The 15787-nt window shown below is 38.7% G+C and overlaps 1 protein-coding gene across 11 annotated transcripts in view; it reads right to left on the bottom strand.

Annotated features, from left to right (window-relative positions):
- Positions 1-4299: 4299 nt before the first annotated feature.
- MYBPC1 (myosin binding protein C1) overlaps positions 4300-15787 on the bottom strand; it is a 90736-nt gene continuing 79248 nt past the window's right edge. For 4 of the 11 annotated variants that reach the window (XM_084880071.1, XM_084880073.1, XM_084880074.1 and 1 more), the window contains 4 exons: positions 13285-13444; positions 11691-11827; positions 9387-9573; positions 4300-4628 (listed from right to left, as the gene is read on the bottom strand). In XM_084880071.1, the coding sequence (XP_084736197.1) occupies positions 4528-4628; positions 9387-9573; positions 11691-11827; positions 13285-13444 (585 nt within the window). In that variant the 3' untranslated portion in view covers positions 4300-4527. Of the gene's footprint in view, positions 4629-6049; positions 6093-6825; positions 7614-9386; positions 9574-11690; positions 11828-13284; positions 13445-15787 lie in introns of those variants that run through there. The other 7 variants (XM_084880076.1, XM_084880070.1, XM_084880072.1 and 4 more) reach the window with 4 other exon arrangements.

Raw genomic sequence — 15787 nt, 5'->3', positions numbered from 1 at the left:
TATCTACATGTAGCAATCACCTAAATCTTTGGTGCAAGGGTGATTATAAGTTTTCTCTCTTTACTGCATCCAGCTTGGCTGGAGAGCAGACAAGTTCCTGAGTAGGGATGGTTGGGGATTGAGAAAAGGAATAAAAGGAGACAGACACAGAGACAGTAGGGAAAGCTGGGACCAGGGGGGATACTACCCTCTGATGGAGGGACAGTGATCCAGAGCTGATGTAGCACATTTATTATATACAGCATGATTCCAGGAAGTTTTACTAGAGTTTAAAACAAAGGTAATTATGTGAAATCATGACTAAGGATCAAATTGCAATTCTTCATTCTTGTGGCTTCTTTGTTATTGTCACTCCTGGCTGAGCCCAGATAATTGCATCCCCTTGGCACCTGAGCTAAGGATCAGGCTGACAACATACCTGCCTCTGGCATGGTACGTATCCAGATTGTGGCTCTGCCAACACCATTGGACTTAGCTGACAATAACCAAAGAAATGCTCATGTGCCTTCCCAGGTACTCTCTACAAGTGATATAGTAGCCTGGTTAAAATAAGGAAATAAACATAGAGTTCAAATTAGAATCAAGAAATATTATAGGGACAATTGGTAATATTGTCTTGTATCATTATCCCTTATTATACTCCAAAGAGGAAATTTATATTTCCATAATTCTATTTCAGAGAATGTAAGTGGGGCAGGAGATAAATGGTTGTATGTGAGTTTGATGAGTAGGGCAGAAGAAGTAATGGGAGTGGAGAGGTGAGAGTGATGTTGGATGATGGAGGAGGGGCAGAAAGGATACAAGACAGGGAACAGAGATGGTTGTGGGCCGCCTGACCTCGAACCTTTATAACTCATACATAAATATTTAGAAGTTATAAATTAAGCTAACAGATGGTTTAAAAAATAATTTTATCCTGTAGTCTTTATGAAGATACCCTCAGAATGACCTGGAAGGCCTGCTTTGAACGTAGAATTACCAGATTCTTCAGAAATATTGGCTAGAATATTGTTGCCCACTGCCAGTCTCTGGTCTCTCTGTTCTTTGCAATACAGATGCTTCCTCCACCACACCATGAGGGGGTCTCAGGTACACACAGGTAGATGTCCCAGCCTTATGCACAAGCTCTGGTCACATCTGCACACCCCAGCCCCTGGCAAACACGTGCCTCTGTCCATGCCTTGGGCCTCAGGGTTCATATACAGGCCATATGGTTCTTCCTTAGGGATTTGAACCAAGAGAAAAGGTCCACAGAAGCCCTGGCAGTGAGAGTGTTTACAATCTGTAAAAAGGAGCAGTGTGGTAATCACTCCAAGTTGTCACTAGAGTGGGGCTCTTGAAATTGCAGAAGTCCCTCTTGCCCAGGTCCAAGGCTGCTACTAACTGGTAGCACTATCCAGTGCCCCCACACTTGTCTAGCAAGTTGAAGGGACAATACTGAGCTGAACTACAGGCATCTCTGTAGCTACCAATGCAGAAGGGAATGCAGAGACTTTTCTCCATTTTCTTTTTTCTAAAAATATACTTTTATTGATTTCTGAGAGGAAGAGAGTGGGAGGGAGAGATAGAAACATCAATGACGAGAGAGAATCATTTATGGCTGCCTCCTGCATGCCCCGCACTAGGTATCGAGCTTGCAACCTGGGCATGTGCCCTGACTGTGAATTGAACCGTGAACTTCTGGTTCATCCATCAACACTCAACCACTGAACCATGCCTGCTGGGCCCTTCTCTCCATTTTTTAGGCTCCAGGAAAGATTCCAGTTGGCCCAGGACCAGAGATAGGACCTTCCAAGCAGGGCAGAGAGAATTTCTCAATTTCTTTGGCTAGTGGGGAGCTCAGAGTGATCTTTAGTTTGATTTATAAAAACAAAGTCATGTGGCATGTTCTGCACTACAATCTGGTGTGATACACACATGGGTTATAGCACATAAACCATACCACTCAGCTTCTGAAGCCTTATACACTGAGTGACCAGATTATTATGATCTCTGAATGCATAATAATCTGGCCACTCAGTGTGTGTGTGTGTGTGTGTGTGTGTGTGTGTGTGTGTGTGTTAGAGGCCAGGTGCATGAATTCATGCATGGGTGGGGTTCGGCCAGCCTGGCCAAGGCGAGGGGAGATGGGCAGTTGGCCGACCTGCCTGCTGGTCGAACTCCTGGTCGAGGGGACAATTTGCATATTAGCCTTTTATTATATAGGATATACACTGAGTGGACAGATTATTATGCATTCAGAGATCATAATAATCTGGCCACTCAGTGTATATCTCTTACACTTGTGAGCTGATCTGCTTGTGTCTTTCCCTATATGATTTAGTGTGATGCGTTATAAATTCCTTACAGGCATGAAATGGCTTATTTCTCATTGGGTTTCATTTCCAAATGTTTAGTTCCCAAAAACAAATTTTGGTAAATTCCTCTAATATATAACTTTTTCTGTAGCAGAGTGAAACTCATACAAAACTAGAACAAAGGTGTAGGCAGCTAATAGCAATGGCAGCTTCTGACATTCTTTGCTCTTTGTAGTTCTAATATAGGCTTTTTCTTTCCTATTAGAACTTTGCAGTAATGGAAGTGCCCTTAATATGAGGAGAGAGATCACTTGTAGAAAAATAACATTCTCTGGTACAAAATATAGTTAGAGCATAAGTAATGCCTGGGGAACCAGCATTTTATAAGGATGCTTTATAGTCCCTTTAAGCTATGTTTACAAAGGGCATAACAAGCTTGACCATGAGTGTTTAAATTTGGCAACCAGCTCACCTGCTGCACTGGGCCTCTGACCCAGCAACCAGGCAGCAGGGGCCATACTGATTGGTTATGCCACAAATAGATAAGTTCTCACTTGGTTTGCAATAGAGATAAGTGGTTTTCGCTCCTTTATAGATAAGCCAGACTTTTTAAAAAAAAAAAATTTTTTTTACAAAATTTTAATAATATATTTTTATTGATTTCAAAGAGGAAGGGAGAGGGAGAGAGAGGTAGAAACATCAGAGATGAGAGAGAATCATTGATTGGCTGCCTCCTGCATGCTCTGCACTGGGGAACTGAACCTGCAACTGGGCATGTGCCCTGACCAGGAATTGAACCTTGACTTCCTGGTTCATAGGTCGACATTCAACCACTGAGTCACGCTGTCTGGGCCAGACCTCTTTCATGTAAAATATCTTAGTCAATAACGTGGAAATGGTTTTCTGATTAAAATGGGGCTTTGCATAGGGACTACACGCATTATTATTTCAGATTTGTGAAGAACACGTGGTGAAGGCAAGATCACCAGCCAATCAGGACAGGAGAAGAGGTGGCCACCATAATTTGGACAATAACTTGAGTTTCTCCTTGCTGTTCCCAAACATACTACAACTACCCGCACCAGTCAATCCTTCCCGTTAGGAGCCACACACCCACCCAGGGGCAGGACCACCCTTACAGCTTCCCAGCTCTCAGATGGAAAGGAAGCAGAGCAGATATTTCTAACTGTTGTCCCAGGGTGGGCCCATCTACAGGTCACAAGGTAGTTAGCTCCTGGAACAAAAGGCCAAAGAGAAAAAAGGGGGCAAGGAGAGGTATGGTATCTTACCTTCCTGCTCCTCTCCCTTAACTGCAGCGTTCCCTACATCAAGAGGAGGGAAGGGAGCTGCCAGAGAGATTATGGGTTTGCACAAATGTGTCTCAGCTTCTAAATGTTTAAGAAGGCTTCCACCCACTGGAGCAGATGCCATTGGCAAACCCTACATCTGTAGCTGCTCTGTAGCCTGCACCAGCTCTCTGTCCCTGTGGCTGTTTTGGCAGGAGCTCCGGTGGGTTTGGCCAGGATGCCGAGCCAGAGAGACACGCTGGAGGTCAGGGCTGAGTTTGGTAGAATGCTGGCTTCTGGCCTTTTGTCCTCAGTTCTGTCGGAGCACACAGACCCCAATGCAAAAACCAGTACTGTGTCATTTCAACATCTAAACACTTCAGATTTATTGTAGCAGTTATTGAATATACTTCCCCTTCTGTTGAGAAAACTTGTTTGACTTTAAGAAGTTTTCTAGCAAATTCAAATGGGGAAATAGGCACAGGATCCACTGGTGTTAGGCAGGGGTGTGGGAAATACACAATTTTGCTTTGCTTAGAAAAATCTCTTAGATCAAGAGAAAGATGGGCTCTCAAGATTCTATTGTGGTATATTAGACTGGTTTTTAGTCTGGAAAAAAGAAGCATGTTAAAGTAACTACTTTTGCGTATAATATAGCTTTCTTTTTTTGTAAAGTACAGTGACAAAGCATAGACAACAATGATCAAAACACTGACTTTAAACAGGATTTTGTTTACAATGTTTAATGGAGCAATCCGTGCAAACATTTTTTTTCCTTCTTCAACATTAGAACGAAAAACAAAAAAAAAAAGAAAAAAGAAAAAAGGAAAAAAAAAAAAAAAAGAACAACGGCCACACGTGGGTGCCTGGTGTTAACACAGACAATGCTTTCTCATTGCAACCATATTTCAAAGCTGTGGAGTGCCGGGGCAGTGGCCGGGCCCTTAGTGTTCCTCAGGATTGCTTGAGTACAAATCTCGCATATATGACTCAATTATGTTAGGAGGTACGCCTTGCAAGAGGAGCCTGCAGAAGGAAAGTCCACCTGGAGAGGACAAAAAAGGCAAAGGCAAAGTCAAAACCGTCCTTGCGAAAACTCGCTGAAACAATTCTCCTGGACTAGCTGCCTGGAAATGTGTCTAATTGTGTTCCAGTTAGTGACAGAGATCCAATCAGTCCTTACTCGGAAATCTTCTCCTGGGTTTAGTATATTTAGACTTTAAAGCACTTGACATCTAGACGGAAAAGCAAGTTCTGGCTAGACCCATGCAAATCCTTTGTTTCCTGCTATTATTCAATCTTAATTTAATTTCCTAACTGGCTGGAAAACCCTTATCACTCTTTGAGAGGTTTTGGGATTCTCTAGAGATGATTTAAGTGCTCTGGCTGAATGGTAGAATAAATGCATACCATGTTGTGAATCAGCAGGAAGAACTGCTTCCGGTTTATTTCTGTTCTTTTTAATTAAGCACCAAGTTCTGACTCAAACACATTAGAGAAGAAAAAGGAGGTGACTCCTTTAAACTTGGCTACTTATACATTGTCAAGAGTGAAACAAATCAGAAAAAAATTGTTTTTGGTTTGTTAATCTTCACCCAAGGATATTTTTTGCATTGATATATATATATTTTTATTTTATTTAGAGAGAGTGGAAGCAAGGGGGAGAGACAGAGAGAGAAACATTGATGTGAGAGAGACACATCAATTGGTTGCCTCCTGCACATGCCCTGACCAGAGCAGGGATCAAGCCTGCAACCAAAATGTGTGCCCTTGACCAGAATCAAACCTGTGACCCTTGAGTCTGAGGGCTCACACTTTAACCACTGAGCCAATCCGGCTAGGGCTCACATTGGAATATTCTGTTAAAAATATTAAAACCTATCCAATACCTTCTGAAGGTCAGAGAAATACCTACTAATATTTCATACTTACCGTTCATGTTTCTGAATTATAGCTAAAAAAATAAAAGTACCCTTCATGAGAGAACCCATGAAACCATACAATTCATAGTCCTTTGGAGAAGTACTTCACTACTCGCTAACAAATTCATGTCCAGACAAAAACAGCATGCCATATGAACATTCTTAAACTTCTTTAGTGCAAATTTGGAAAAGTCATTCTCCTTTTAAAAAAAGATTTCAAGTCACATATCGGTAGAAATGATGCCACTTTTGTACATGTCCATTCCTTGATGCAAAGAGTTCAGAATGCTTGGGTATCACTCGTTTTCATCCACATTAAGTGCTTTAATTCATGCTCTACCGCATTCATGTCAACAGGAGATAGTTGTGCTGAATAAGTTGTTAATTTCAAGATACTAAAATACAAATTAAAAGCTACAAAGTTAGGTGTTTTAAACAGTCTATTTTCATTGGACTACATAATGAAAATCATGCCATACTCCACAAGCTCTGTATGACTTATGATAGCATAAGCTTCATATGCCAAATCCATATGAAAGCTTACCTTAGATGATAATACACATTCAAAAATCCTTACTGTGCTACAACTAAGGGAAAGAGAGAGAAAGAGAGAGAGAAAGAAAGAAGTTGTGAGCATTAATAAAGTGCTAAAACCAGAGTTGAGTACGTGTTGGATGAAATTATGGTCGCGATTATGATGAGGTGATTTCATTAATCCTTAGTCATGTGAAAGATGTAGGAACATAGAAGCACATGGAATGAAGGGCAGGGATCCAGTCACTTCAAAAGGATCATTAATATGTAAAACACTTATTAATATGCATAACCACTTTGCCTAAACGGGTGGCAAAGCCAATTGAATTGTAGAGTGAATATTTATGGTAAGAGCTTCCAAACCATTAGCTTAAAAAAAAAAAATCCTACAACATATATATATTGTGTTTTTCAACAAAAGAAAAACATAGATGATGAATAAAGCATTAGTGTACATATATATATGTTGAAATTTTAAAAGGCAAAATTATCAAGTAGACATTAATATCAGACTAGTGTATTCTATAATATGTATTCTGAAATTATTCTAAATGTGACTAATCTAAATAAACACAAGGTTTAAACAGTCTAGAAAGTGACTATATGCATAATCTACAAAACTTTTAAAAAACAGCCCTAATTCTTTCTTCCTTTGAAAGCTGACATTACCTCTGGGAATTCAGAGAGTGCATATGATAAACACAGGCATAGATCTACATAATTAGAGTTTACATCAAGTTTCTTACCCATCCCCAAAGAACTCCCCTCCCCCCCAAAGAACTTCTTAATCCACTCTTCCAAATAGGGGAGAAATCATACACATACTATCAAAATCATTTAATGCTTAATACATTTAATAACGGGACCTAGAATTTTCTCTCCATTTAAGTTTGTGAGTATATGAAACACTTTTGGTCCCATGGAAATACCCAAAACGTCCAACAGAAAGATGGGTTACAGATACTGGTGAATTTTTCATGGGAAAGTCTTTACTATGAAAGTTTCTAAATATTGAATCTGTTTTTATTTGTGACCTTTCCCTATCAAAAATACTGGGAACACTTTTTCTACAGCTTAGCAATATAACAAGATTCAGTTTTCTGAATTTCAACACAAATCTAAGAAAACCACATTGGAAACTATCTTGAAGGAAGATCGTATTTCTTTACATGTGAAAAATGCAATTATTATAGAAATGTCATTGGTCCGCAGATGTTGATAATCTTACACCTAAAATATGGTACCTTCAAATGCAGCCTTCCAGCTTTATTTATGGGGACCTGTGCTATGGTAGGTTTCTGACAAAACTCAGTTCCTAATTACTTAATAACCTTGAATAATTTGGCCTTCCTAGTTCATGGCATAAACACTGTATGCCATGAGCTGCTAAAAAAAAAAAATATATATATATGAGAAGCAAATGAGAAAGTCAAGCTTTACATGCAAAGTGCGATTTCATGTAAGAGGAATGGAACAGGAAGTAGAAATATCCGGTGCGATATGAATTTTTAAAACCTGTTGCTGCCCCGCCAGGAACAGTGGTTCTCCAGGGGAATATACTCCTTGATATATCACTGTAGAATTAGAATATTTGTACCAATATTTATTTGTTCTCAGTTCACATTTTCACCTTTATTTTTACAGTTTAACTTGATTTAAGTCACTTATTATCAGATAACAATCTGACGATAAACAACCTTGACTTTACTTTTAGGAGCCAAAACTTTTACCCATACAGTATGTTGCAATTGATATCTTACTATGAACGTATGTACTAGAACACGTTATTTCTATTATTAAATTCAATTATCATATAATTCACTATGCAACTACATAATTAATATATCATCTATATATACATGACATTGTTATCTTTTAGGAAGAACCCCAAATGTTGAACCGTTTATGAAATCATCATTTTATATTATTAACAACTATCAGTTATTTTCAAAACACGCAGAAGTTGCAATAGGCTTTTGTTTTTATTTTTATTTTTGGATGCAGAAAGATAAGTACCAACAGTACCTTGGAATTATTAAGCCTAAGAGTTTAAAAACATAAGAGTATTGCAACTGGGACCATAATATGCATTTAAAGCTAATAAAAACTAAAAAGTAATGTTTACCTTTGTAGGCACTATCTCAAGAGTAAGCTTTAAAATTATTCTAAGGATATTATGTTTTAAACTTTTTTTCTCTCTCACTCAATTATGAATCTATTGTATAGATTACCACAGGACTGATAGAGATCAGAAGAGAAAGAATAATATATTTTTCAAAAAGTTACAAAAGGAATTTTTTCAATAAGTTTCATAACTATTTTATACTAAATTTAGGACTAAAAAACTTTTTTAACGTAAGTATGCTAAGCATTTACTGTTTTTCCAATAAATAGATGTCATAAGATTATCTTTCTGACTTTTAAATAATAATTTCTCCATTATAGAGATGTAGAGAAAAGACTTTGGCTGTCATAGGAAGGCAAGGTAATATAATACAAATGAGAGAAAAGATATTAAAATCATGTCAACTATTATCTCATGGTGTCCCAAAGTAGGTTTTGATTGCCAAGAAAAAAAAAACTTTAATATACAAATTATATTAAATTAATATAAAAACTGATTAAGATGACAGGTTATGCTGAAACTTTTCTACCACATCAATCCTTGTATGTTTTCTTAATTTACATTGGTAGAAAACTAGTATAAATGAAATGTACACCTGTAAATGGAGGTACTCTGTTAAGATTTTAAAAGCAACTGGTTAAACTATGCAGATGCTATATTCCACCTAAGTAATAGTTTACACCAAATTAGCAAACTTACCCATATGTATTGAAAGTTTCACAAAACAGTAAACTAATTAAATATAGTGTAAATTTATATGTTTAGATAAATTTTTGCCCTAGGCTTCCATTTATAGATGGACTATGTCACCAGAATAATACTCTCTTGACTTCATTTATTCTCACCATGCTGTACACATACCAGCATTTCACTGTAATTAATATTTCTTTAATTAACAAGAATTACAAGAGATAAAGCTAAGTCTACTTAACAAGACAAACAAACTTCACAAATAAATCAAAGGGGGGTAGGGGAGGCTGGGGGAAGGTCAATTGGAAAAAAAAGGAGACATATGTACTACTATTTGTAATACTTCAAACAATAATAATAATAAAAAAAGTGTGAATGCAAGATGTAAAAATGTATTTTCTACCCCAATTCTCTTGCCCCTTCCTCCTCCACCCCAGAACACTTTGGCAAACAATTTGGATTTCGCAGGAAGCACAATAATTAAACGGTTTTCTTTCATTTTATCCTACACCCGAGGTCTTGGATGTCATACCTTTCACCTCCAGTTTGCATTCGACCTCCACTGTCCCAAGGCTATTGACTGCTTTGCAGCAATAAGTGCCTCCATCATAGGAGCTGGGCTTGCGGATCTCCAGCGTACAGACCCCTTGGTTGCTGAACATCCTGTATCTTGGGTCATCCACGATAGCAACTTTGTTTTTCATCCAGGTTATTTTGGGCTGAAATTAATATTGAAGTAAATTAAGTCGAAACATATCTGTACTTAGCATATTAACAGGCCATCAAAGCAGTGACAGAATTTTAAACATAGCTGAGAGAGAACATCTCAGAAGAATCCACAGTTTCTCTCAAATTAAACTCTACTTAGTGATTGGCAAGAGAGCAAATGAGCAGTTCTTTTTTTTTTTTTTTTTTTTTTTACATTGTACTAGGATAGAATGGGCCACCTCAGTAGCTTCTGGGGTTAATATATTACTATCACCACAATAAACTCAGCAAACCTGGTTCCCTTCACTTCTGCAACATCATGCAGAGTTAGCCATCAGGTTTGCACATGAACAGTTCTGAAGAAGGAAGCCAGGTTTGTTCACAGGACAGTTCTGGGGCAAACTTTCCAGGAGGATTCAATTGCATTTCATTTTGACCTACAGGTCCATGAGGTTAACTCACCCAAGATACTATACACTGAGTGGCTAGATTATTATGATCTCTGAACGCATAATAATCTGTCAACTCAGTGTATATCCTATATAATAAAAGGCTAATATGCAAATTGTCCCCTTGACCAGGAGTTCGACCAGCAGGCAGGCCGGCCAACTGCCCATGTCCCCTCCTCTGGCCAGGCTGGCCGGACCCCACCCATGCACGAATTCATGCACTGAGCCTCTTATATATACATATTAATATACATAGCCTCTAATATATATATTATGTGTTCAGAGATCATAATAATCATAAATATATATATTATGTGTTCAGAGATCATAATAATCTGTCCACTCAATGTATATTGTTGGACATTTTTTAGAGAATCCCCATAAGGTGTCAGAACCATCAAATTTTCTCAGTTCATTTTCCTGATATCTTTTTCTAATTATTTGTGGGCTACTTATGCCTCCTCACCAGTTAATCTGTCCTCTGACATCTATTTTCATCATCTGGTGGCAATGGATCTTCTCCAATCAGATAATTCAAGATCTAGCATAACCTAATCACCCAGGGAGGTGACTCCATTCTCCTTCACCCCTGAACTATATCTAACATCACTGACCCCCCAGTCCTTATTCATAGTGTCTTCCCCTTCTTTATATGAGTGCATAGCCTCCTCATTCCCTCTTCTACCTCTTATATGATTGTGCTTTTTCAGACCTTAGAGATGGCCCCTCTTTTTCTTCTTCACATTGTTCTTTCTTCCTTCCACCTTTCAAGTGGATGTATTCATTGAGGCTCGCTTGGTCCTGGGCTTTTTCCTCATTACCCTCTTTCTTCAATGGTATTCCTTTCTAATAACTCCAAGAGATGGATTGTACCTCCTATCTGCCCCCATTTCTGGGGACTTCTAAACTGAGGGTCACTGCCTTGGCCTTTGTCTAAGCTCCAGTGAACTTCTCCTCTCCCTACTGATCATTCCTACTTGGAAGGACCAACATCACTTCCAATTAATCACAAATTCAGCATCTTGCTCCTATCCTCAGTTTGGCTTCTCTCTGACTTTCCTATTTCTGTTCATGGTACATGTGGAAAAAATACCACTGTTTGCGATTTTTCAATTTCTAGACCTCCTTTCCTCAGTGCCACCCAGATAAATGTCTCCATGGACAACATTCATTAGCTTGGTTGTTCTTTTCAAATGCCAACAACATGAAACCTTCAAACCTTTCTAACTCTCTTCTGTTAGATGTGATTTCTCCCTTCCAAGTACTCTGTACCCTTAATGTAGCATATTCTACATTCTGCCTTGCATTCTAGTATCATCATTTGTCTTAATCTAGTAGAGAAAACTTGATGAATCAATATTTCCACCTAATTTTTCAGGTGAAACAATGTTACTTCCGTCTCCTCATCTCTCCATTCTTTTTTAAAATAGGTGATTTGGTTTTTCCTTAGAATGAATTCCTTATGTAGTAAAGAAATGTAAACAGTTTTTACTACTTAAATTAGTGTACCTAATTTTCCAACAATACCACCCTCCAACCCCAGGATAAGACACAAATAGCAGTTGAAGAGTCTGTTTTTATTCTTATTTATATTTATAGCGTGGCAAATACAAAAGGGAGAATTTCGGGTTAATTCTTCAATTTAACTAATGTGATTAAAAAACTAACACACATGGTACCTTGGGATTTCCTCTCACACTGCAGTTCAGAGTGGCATTGTACCCAGCTATCGCGTAGGTGTTGACCAAAGGCTGAGTGAACATGGGCGCCTCTGTGAAATCGAAGTCTTCATACACTGGGTTTTTGTAGACTTTACCTTAAAAACAAGCATTAAAATATACAATTTGGCCTGAGACTATATTATTCTTGGCATACTTTACTCGCCAGGAAAACTTCCCTGAACTTAGAAAAAAAAACCAAAACCCAAACATGTAAAAACACAAGTGAACAGCACACAGCATTTATTCTGGAGGGCACACATACCCCACAGGGGGCAGAGTGGTCATCTGAAACTGAAACAAATATTGAGAAGAAATTGGTGTCAGAGTATTTTGATCGACAATGCATTTTACTGTGACAGTGATGAGGAAATGAAATGATAGGCATGGAATTCAGCCTCTCCCATTTCATGGGTCTCATGTGCAGCTACTTTGAAGGTGTCTGAGAATAGAAGTAACCCACGCTCAATAAGTCAATACCTACTTTTTCCTTGTGAATTTAGGCAGAAGTTGGAATGAATTACAGCTTACATTTTTTTAAAATGCAATAATAATATAATTTTCCTCTAAAAAATTTTTACTTTTAAATTTATTACTGGACATTTTTACCGTAATTTAAAAATATTTGTTTATAATTTTCTTATTTCCTTTCACCACATTTCTTTTTCTTTCAGTCTCCTCTAGCTACTGAAAACCAGTCTCCAGATGTATAGTTGTGAAATTGTGATTTATAATAAGAAACATACATTTGGTCTTGATCCCCATTTCTGGCACAGAGCTCCTAAAACTCTTGATATTTCTTAAGCAAGGAGAGCTATAAAAATGTTTTTTGTTATGTTAATGAGGTAGCATTTGACACACACACACACACACACACACACACACACACACACACACTGCCACCTAGGGACTGGTTGCCAAAGGAACCAATCTTGTGATTGGTGGGTTGGGACTTTTAGTCCCGCCCCCAGACCTCCAAGGAGGAGAGAGGGGCTGGAGATTTAATCAACCTATGGCTGTGCAATGAAGCCTCCCTAAAAACCAAAGAGGACCTGCTTGTAGAGCTTCTGAATTGGTGAGCACTGGGAGGTTCTAGGAGAGTGATGGCGCTCCAAGAGCTTGGAAACCGTGCCCATTCCCCATCCTTTGCCTGTGCCCCTCTCCCATCTGGATGTTCCTGAGTTATAATCTTTTCTATTAAACCAGTGGTACAGTGGATAGAATGTTTCTCTGAGTTCTGTGAGCTACTCTAGAGAGTTAACCAAACCTGAGGAGAGGGTCATTGCAATCTCTGGTTTATAGCCTGTCAGTCATAAGCACAGGAGACAGTTTGGACTTGCAATTGGCGTTTGAAGTGGGAGGTGGGGACATTCTTATGGGACTGAGTCTGGAACCCATGGGATCTGATGCTATCTCTGGGTAATGTCAGAATGGAGTGGAATTGTGGGACGTCCAGCTGGAGTCTAAGACTTGTTTGGTGTCAGGGAAACTTCCCCAAACCTCCACTCACTGGAAGTGGGTGACAGCCCCCTTTATCAGCCAGCTGCTAACTCACCATCCTTGGCAATCACAGCGCTCTCTTTAGTCATTGTTGCATTCTCACTGAGGCCACACATATTTTCAGCAAAGACCCGGAAGTAATATTCATTGCCTATGACCAGTTCAGTGATGGTGGCATGGGTGCGGTGATAGTGCTCAATGACAGTGAACCATTCCTGAAAAAAACAAACAAACAAACAAACAAAAAAACACAAAACAACAACAACAACAACAAAAAACAATTTGAGGAAAATCACCTAAAAATACACAACTATTCCAACTGTTGAATAACAGTGATGTTTCATTCACTAAAATAAAAATAGCACTAATTTTTATCTTGAGAGCAATAACTATGTACATTTAATTTATGTAAAACTTTATAATTGGTTTATACTTGTATAATTTAATCTTCATTTATATATTAGAATCATATACCCTAGATGTCAACTACTACCTTTATACTTTTCTCATAACTGTATAGTCTGTCATCTCTCTATCAGTCTACTTGTCTACTTATCTATCTTTTGTATAACAAGATATAATTATAACATTTTATTGCCAATATATCTATTCTGAGATGTTACTAAATCATCAGAGAAAAATTGAAATTGTTCAACAAAATTGCCTAGTATTATCAACACAGGTTCTTTTAGGTCTTTGCTCAGATCTCACCTCCTCCCTAACTGTTCAGCCTTCCATTGCTCTACTAAGGCCACACTCTGTTACCTTAATCTGGAGAAGTTTTTTTTACAGCACTTGCCACCTTAAATTATATATTTACTGTTTGACTTGTTTATTCTAAGCTACAGTCTGGAGGAGAACCCTCAGTGTTAAGGAAATTCAACACATGCAGTATTTCCCTTGCAAAGCCATCCATTGACCCAGCTCTCAAGCTGCCCACATTTCAATAAAAGATGTTGCTTTAAAGGACAAATCTCACTTTGTCACAAAACAACCATCCAGCAGGGGGGAAAAACACGCTAGAAACAGTGTATGAAAAGGTGGGGCTTAAATGGCCCTTCCCAACTCTCCTCCCTTGTTCAATTAACACTATGTAATTTGCCAAAACCGGTTTGGCTCAGTGGATAGAGTGTCGGTCTGCAGACTGAAGGGTCCCGGGTTCTATTCCAGTCAGGGGCATGTATATTGGCTGCAGCACATCCCTGGCATGGGATGTGCAGGAGGCAGCTGGTTGATGTCTCTCTCTCATCGATGTTTCTAGCTCTCTTATCTCTCTCTTCTCCCTTCCTCTCTGTAAAAAAAAATCAATAAAATATATTTTTTTAAAAAGTGTAAATATAGCTGCATCAAATTAAAAAAAAAACACTATGTAATTTCGTAACCTATGTTCTTCCTGCTATCTATTGGTGAAAATGTGTAAAGACTTCTTATTGGGGTTGGGAGGAGGTAGAAGATGGTAAAGGGGGGATAAATGGTGATGGGAGGAGACTTGACTTGGGGTGTTGAACACACAATACAATATACAGATGATGTGTTATAGAAATGTCCACTTGGAATCTATATAATTTTATCAATCAATGTCATCCCAATAAATTCAATAGATGTTTTACTCTTCCTATGAGAGTGAAAAATGGCTCTATGCCATTGTATGTCCAAACTTTCATTGAATCCTTCATTCACTTACAGGCAGGTTGTAGTGGATGGATTCAGATTCAGGAAGACTGACACTCTAACATTTGAAATCTATTGATTTCAAGCAAGTCATTTATACTTTATGAGCCTCAGTTTCCTCATCTATAAAATATGGATAGTAATAATTCACACTCCAACTGAGTTTCTTCTTTTTTAAAAAAATTATATATATTTTTTATTGATTTCAGAGAGGAAGTGAAAGGGAGAGAGAGAGAAAAACATCAATGATGAGAGAGAACCATTGATTGGCTGTTTCTTGCAAACCCCCAATTGGGGATTTAGCCCACAGCCTGAGCATGAGCCCTGACTGGAAATTGAACCATGACCTCCTGGTTCATAGGTTGATGCTCGACCACTGAGCCACACTGGTCAAGCTTCTTCTTGAGTTTCTTCTTGAACACCCTAAGCTCCTTCCTTCCTCAGGACCTTTGCACATGTTGTTCCCTTAGAGTATTTCTTTTCTAACTAGCAACCATGCTATTCAAACATTTATTCTATAAGAAGAAAGAGTTGCAAGGGCGTAAATCTGAGTCAGAATCCAGAGTGAGTAAATATTTGCTGAACAAATGAATCTGTAAAATTCTATTAAGCATTCTATTAGGTGCTTTTATTTTTGATTATTATTACTAGAGGCACAGTGCATGAAAATTCATGCACTGGAGGGGGAGTCCATCAGCCCCACCCTACCCCCTCTCACAGTCCAGGAGCCCTCAGGGGCAGGAGGTGACCCGGTGATCAGGGAAGGCGACACCCCCATCATACCTCTGCTGCTGCCACTGCCGGCAGCACAAGCCTTTGCCAGCCCTGGTTATCTGAGCCTTGGGTGGCCCTCTGGGGATGGTCAGCCTCCATCTGAGGCTTGCCTG

This window comes from Pipistrellus hanaki (genome assembly GCF_964339955.1).
Source record: "Pipistrellus hanaki genome assembly, chromosome: 3".
In the NCBI taxonomy this organism is placed as follows: Eukaryota; Metazoa; Chordata; class Mammalia; order Chiroptera; family Vespertilionidae; genus Pipistrellus; species Pipistrellus hanaki.
Note: the sequence above shows the minus strand (reverse complement) of the source record. Positions and strands in the feature narration are given on the sequence as shown.